The sequence below is a fragment of the Acanthisitta chloris genome, unplaced genomic scaffold (genome assembly GCF_000695815.1).
Source record: "Acanthisitta chloris isolate BGI_N310 unplaced genomic scaffold, ASM69581v1 scaffold10095, whole genome shotgun sequence".
Lineage (NCBI taxonomy): Eukaryota > Metazoa > Chordata > Aves > Passeriformes > Acanthisittidae > Acanthisitta > Acanthisitta chloris.
In genome coordinates, this window is record NW_008673137.1 from 69912 (window position 1) to 76426 (window position 6515).

Here is a 6515-nt window from a genome sequence, read left to right on the forward strand (position 1 = left end):
AAATAAATATCATATACATTTTATAAATAGTTTTGTCCTTATGCACAGTATCCATGCTTACATCTGAATAATGTTCCTCGTCCCATTCCCACCCCAACAGCAGGAAGAATCCCACACATCAGGACCAGTCCATGGAGCATCATCCATGTAGCAATCTCCCAGGCTGCTTAAGCAGGGCACCACTTGAAAGGCTTCTCCTTAGCAGGGAACCATCTCATGCTCAGCAGCAGCATCTGCAGCAGTTCTGTAGTCTTTTGTTTTCTTCTCTTAATTTTTAGGTTGTTTTGGGCTGGGTTTTTTCCCACCTGGCGATCAGGTTTGCTCACCTGCTTGTTCCTTTAAGTAACCATAACATTGAATATTTGGCCTCTCTTGTAGCAACCAGGCAAAGAAAGTGAACGAAAATGAAAGGTTACATGTAGGGCTCCCTCCCTTCCCCTACCCCCCCATAAATAACGCACGTTCCATATATGCTGGAAACAAGGAGGAACAGCAGTGTCTGAATTCAATGTAAGTGCTTCCCTAGGTCATCTATGCTTACAGGAATGATGGAATGACTATTAATATAGTGCTCTGGGAAAAAGCTTGGGAGCCCAAGTATGTACACTGACGGGGCAGCTGCAGGAACCATCACCTGTAGTGGAAGAGGTCTCTGTACATGGCAGGGATTTTGGCAGGGTCCACAGGCCGGGGTAGAAAATGAGTGAACTTCTGGTGTCTCTTAGTCCTGTAGCCCTCGCGGGGAGAGCCATCCTTGTTCAGAGCCACATAGTATTGCCGCTCCGAGTCCGGGTGCTTGTACAGGGTCGAGGCATACGTGTTGTACCAGTTCTCCTCAAACTGCTCCCGGAAAACGCACTCCCGTGTCAGCTTCTTCTGCGTTGGGCAGTGGTGGGAGGGGAAGAAAGAGACATTTGTGTCAAAAATTTAACAAAAGAAAAAATTCTCCTCCTTCCTTACTTTATTTTCCTATGGTTTTCCCAGCTGCCTTCACCAAGCTATCCTGAGGACAGGGACTGCTCTGCTGGGGATGTTTCCCCTAGGTGAGCGCTGGAAATGGGCACAAGTCGGGACCTAGAGACCTCTGGACTTGGAGGAGGAAGGAGAGAAAAGGAGAAGGAGAAGGTGAGTGTGCATTTTGCAAAGGTACCCCATAAATAAATCAAACAGGGCCACAGCAAAGCTCTAAACCTGCCAGGCAGGTGCCTGTGCTCAGGGTGGGAGTTTGGAGCTCACTGGGGTGGCTGTGCTGCCTGGTAGGGACAAGTCTTGTGCAGGGGACTGTCACCCACAGCCATGTACCCCCTGTAGCAGCCCCTTCCAGGGTACTGCACACCCCAGAAACACTGTCTCATGTGTGAGAAGCAGCAGGCAGCACATCTGAAGGGTCTAAACAGGAAAACTGGAGAGAGAACTGCTTTGGAAGCTCAGGGCACACAGTACTACACACTGTGATGGGAATGAAAACATTCCCTGGGGTTTCATCTCCGGGAGTGCCTGGAAGCTGTGATGGGAGGCTGGAGCAAGACCAAAAGGGATGAGGTGCAGCACTGGCAATGTCAGACCCTGGGGACAAGTTAGCGTGGTGACAGGTGATGTGGTGAGCACATGCCAGCCCATGGCCCCTGCATGCCACACTGGGCAGAGGGAACAGGTGGCACTGGTGTCACCATGGCCTTTCCCTCCAGCCCTTACAGCCAGGGCTGTCGGCAGAGGCCATTTGATGATTTCATGCCCAGTGTTCCTTCCCTCTCCCTCCCATCTCTGTATGTCAGTACAGGGATGTGCCTGTCTGTGGTGGGGACTGTGGCTGTCCCCCTGCCCCATGAAGACACAGGTGGCTTTGCCAGCACTGCTGTGCTGTCACAGAGGGAACAGGCATCCTACCCCATCCGATGGGGGAATGCTGGGGGCACATGGGGGTCCTTTCAGATGGGCCTGTAAACTGTGTAGGTACAGTGTGTGCAAGGTAGGGAATGTGTCCTATCCATGGCACACGGAGTGCTCAGTAAATGTTACTGCCTGCAGTAAGTAGTGTCAAGGAGCTCACCTGCACTCAGAGCCTGTTTTCAATGTTTTACTGCTAAGTAAATAGATCTCAAGTTGAGCTGTGAACCCTCCAAGAGCCTAGGCCACAGCCCTGGCCATCTGAGACCCAGGGAACCATGAGTTTCTCTTCCCAGATCCGATCCATCAATAAATAGAGACTACGGATTTCCTTCCCCTTGGATGCCATGTACTTGGAACACGTTGGAACCCGATGACTGGCTGAACTCATGTGCTCCTGCTTTGCCCCCATTCACCCATGCCTCACTGAGCTGTTGTGAGTACAGTGTTTGTGGAAAATGTTTGGCAAGTCTGGGGTGATCTGCAAGGTGTGACTGATTCCTTTCCAAGCCCTGGGATGTCCCCACTGAACCTGACACCATACAGGCAGCATGCAAGGTGCTGTCTGTGACTTCTGCTGCTTAGTGGCATTTCTGAAATTGTTGGGAGGCTTTACAGAAACGTTGGCACGAGGTTAACAGGGACAGGCGGAAAAGCCGTGTGTCCCGAGGGGACTCCACGTGTCGCTGCAGGGATGACTGGCTCTGGCTGGATCAACACACGGATCAGGCAAAATTGGCACAGAGGGAAATAATAAACTTGCTGAAAATTTAAAAATACCGCTGTACTGTAATCTCCCAAAATACCATTGTAATGCTAATGCTGTCGTCAGGCACTGTTTTATGGACCTTTAATTAAGAATACTGTAGTGGCTTTTGAGTTTGAAAAGCCATCATTGTACAACCCACGTGTCCCAGATTTTAAAACTCCAGGGTTATTTGGGGACCTGGCTCGTGACTCCAGCACAGTCTGGAGCAGCAGTTTGACTGTGTCCTTGCAGCATCCTGCCTGGTGCACAAGATCACAGAATGGTTTGAGTTGAAAGGGACCTTAAAGATCAATCTCATTCCAACCCCTGTGCCATCATGGGCAGCGACAGCTCCCATGATTATGTCTTCAGGTTAATTCTATTTCCAGATTCAGTGCTGTAAAATGTTATCCTATTTTTGGTTTTGTGTTGTAACATGAACACACGCTCTAGAATTTAATTAACCCATCATGAAACTCGATTCACAATCAGAGCTGCAGGGTTTGAAGTTGGAGAGGGAGATACACAGGCTTGTGTCTTCCTTTTCTGCAGGCCCAAGGGAAAGCTGCAACTCCAGGAGCTGCTGAGCAGCCTTGGGGTTTGACAGGAGAGGTGCTACTGCAGCCCTGCTTTCTGAAGTGTGCTTCAGGACCTTTTGTGCTTTATGGAATCCTGATGGTTTCCTTCTCTATGTCTTGCACATTTGTAATTTAACTGCTGTCTCTGCATTTAATTTCTGTTTATGGTAGAAATAAGAATGGGAAATTAGAAATGAGGTGGGAAAAGAATCGTTATGAGTGCATGCTAGTATCTGTTTATTAGGGAATCAGAGTGGTTTGGGTTGGAAAGGACCTTAAAGATCATCCAGTTCCAACCCTCTGCCATGGGCAGAGACACCTTCCACTAGACCAGGCTGCTCCAAGCCCCATCCAGCCTGGTCTTGAACACTTCCAGGCATGGGAAGTCCACAACCTCTGTGAGCAAGTATCTCATATATACATCAGCAACTGCATCTTAAATAGTAAAAGGGTCTGTGGCAGTCTCAGGTGGGAATGGGAGAAGGAAAGGTGAGAGAAACTCATGGATTACTGCTGCTTAGCAAAGGTTTTCTGAAGGTTTCTCTGTACATAGAGTACAAGAGTTTAAATTTTTACACTGTGAGATTGATCTGATTTGGTAGAGGATGTATGTGCCTTCTGCTGTGGTTCAAAACTGGTTTATTTTATTTCATTTTACATTTACTATGATCCATCCTTAAAAGTCAGTATCCTCACACAGGGCAGTGCAACAATCTAAGAAGAGGCATTTAAAAAAATCCCACACAGGTGATGGGTTGACTTAAAGGCCATGGCACATCTGAAGAAAAGGAATCAATGAAGTGCAGAAGCTACAGAAAAAGAGACTTAAAAATTGCTCTCTGAATTGCAATTAATTTTTCAAAATAGAAGTGATTCTTCTAGCTAATTAGAAATAACTATTTTATATTGAATTGAGCTAAATGATAAGGAATCCGAGTTCAATTCACTTGTAGGAAGCACTTGATAGTTTGACTCCAAATCTAAACACTTAATTAAACAGAAAGCAGAGGAGAGCTCAGCTCTCTTCAGGTTGATGGAGACATTACCAAAGCTCTTCCCAGCAACCCTACCCTGTGTGTGAAGTGGAAAACTAACAAGGAGTTTACAGTCATTTTTTGGAAACACATAGAAAATTTTAGTCTGGAAAGGGCACATCTAGGAAATTGTAAGCAACTCTCCTGACTCATAAAAGGAGTTGTACAGAATGTTACAGTAACACTCAGGCCACAAGTTCAGTTTCCATTAGTTAAACAGACATTAAATGTGCAGGTAGGTGCAGACCCTGACCGTGCAGAGAGTACAACTCATGTGTCAGGCAGTGAAAACACACAGACAGCCCCTGGTTTTATGTTGATGTCCCCCTGCCTTTACCTGGCCATTGCCACACCATTTCTGAAAGACAAAATCTCGATGAGCCCCCCTAGCTCCCTGGGACAGCCCCAAGCAGTGTGTGGGGGCTGAGCACCACTGTGGGCTCTCACCTCATGAGTGAATCCTCCCTCCACAACCCTAATTCATATATATCACTTATGTTATAACAGCAGAGCCACCACAGCTAGGATGGAGGTATGTGGCAGCCCAAGGACTTGTGACAGACACTGGTGACACTGCTGAGCCTGTGGTGCTGAGTGTGTTGCAGTGGTGTCATCAGCACAGCTCAAACTTACCGACCCATACAGCTCGCCCCTCTCATTCATGCCGAGGTAGAGTCCAGAGTCCACCCCACGGATGCTCACCAGCCCCACTGCCAGGCTAATAAACTCCAAAATCCCTAAAACAGAAAAGAAGTGCAAATCATACAGAGAATAAAAACAAAGCCAGGATCCAGCAACAAACACAAACCAGCCTTTCCCAGCCCCTGCAGAACTTCTTAGAAACCGTTTCCCTTATAAATAACAACACAATTCTCAAATCTATAGTCCCATCTGCATGCAATCTTCTGATTTCCAGTCTGGGCTTCTCCCCAGCATTGTGCATTTGAGTTGCCCAAGAGGAATTACCTTTCCTAACAAGAAAATCTCTGTGAGGTTTTGTTGTTTTGGGTTTGGATTTTTTTTCCTGATTATCACCAAGAAGACAGATGTAGAAACTTGTGCTTTGCCACTAGAAATTTCAGAAGGCTGTTACCAAGCTGGGTTCTATTCTTCACCAAAAGGAGAGTGATTTTGGCTTCTGGATTGAGATGATAGTCCCACATGGTGTCAGATATTTTACTAATGAGATGCAGCCTCATTTCAACTGGCAAAGAAATTAGGGGATCTGCCTGCTGCACCCCCACTGCCAGTAAGGGGGACAGCAGCTGTGTCAGTGGGGGAGAGACTTGTAATAGAAGAACCCTTGGTGAAGCACTTAAAAACATACAGTCTCTACCCAATGTCACAAGTGGTGGGGACCTTCAAACTTCCCAGAAAAGCCTCCTGAAGACATTACTGGGACTGTGTTATTCTGGATATCACACACTCCCTAGCTAGAGGTCATGGGCAGCCTTTGCCCATGTCCAGTGCTGAGCTAATTAGCTGGGAGGTAAAGGAAGAGGGTTTTCCTCATCTCATCTAACAACTGGACATCTCCATTGATAGGAGGAGAAAGTTGCTCTAACCTTTAGTGTGGCTCCAGGTCACTTAATATAGCTCCCAAAACATCCAGTCCTGAGCAATTGCTGCTCTGATCAGGTTACCTCCCAGAGCTCCTCTTGAAAGTATGCCTGGGTCTAAAATCACCGCGTGACGAGCAGCCAGCTGAGCCAGCTGACTTCAGTGGCAGTTGCAGCTCCTGGTCACCCCTCAGCTTGGGGCACATCTCCTGCTCAGCCAGGTGTGGATGCGATAATGCTCGTATGATATTGCGTCACTGCCTAAATACAGAACAGGACACATGCCCATGGACACCTCTGTCCCCCTTTGCTCAGTGCAGACTCATCAGTCAGATACTGGCAGTCAAGGGAATTGGTCTTGCCACCTTCCATCAGACTTTCTGTCCTCATTTTGCCCTGCCTACTCTGGGGTTTGTGCACCGAATCCAGCCCTCCCTACTATCAGTGGGTGCTGGGGGAGATGAAATATAGACTTGGGATCAGCAAGTCCTGGAGACAAACAGGGAAGCAAATGGCACAAAACATGCTTTATGGACCAGTGCAGACATTTTACAGGCTGAAATATGTCCAGCTACACTCCCCAGCCTGAGGACACATCCTACCTTCAGAAACACCAGGAGCAGGAAGGGAAAGCAGCCCTTCCAAGCCAGGCAGGCAAGCTGGACCCTGTCTCTGCTTGCTTTTAGCTGAAAATAAGTCCAAACAGGGA

The 6515-nt window shown here is 47.6% G+C and overlaps 1 protein-coding gene across 1 annotated transcript in view; it reads right to left on the minus strand.

Annotated features, from left to right (window-relative positions):
* Positions 1 to 250: 250 nt before the first annotated feature.
* FGF16 (fibroblast growth factor 16) overlaps positions 251 to 6515 on the minus strand; it is a gene marked incomplete at its 5' end in the record, with an annotated part of 10718 nt that continues 4453 nt past the window's right edge. The window contains 2 exons of the mRNA XM_009074803.1: positions 251 to 876; positions 4881 to 4984. Of these exons, the coding sequence (XP_009073051.1) occupies positions 631 to 876; positions 4881 to 4984 (350 nt within the window). The remainder of the gene's footprint in view (positions 877 to 4880; positions 4985 to 6515) is intronic.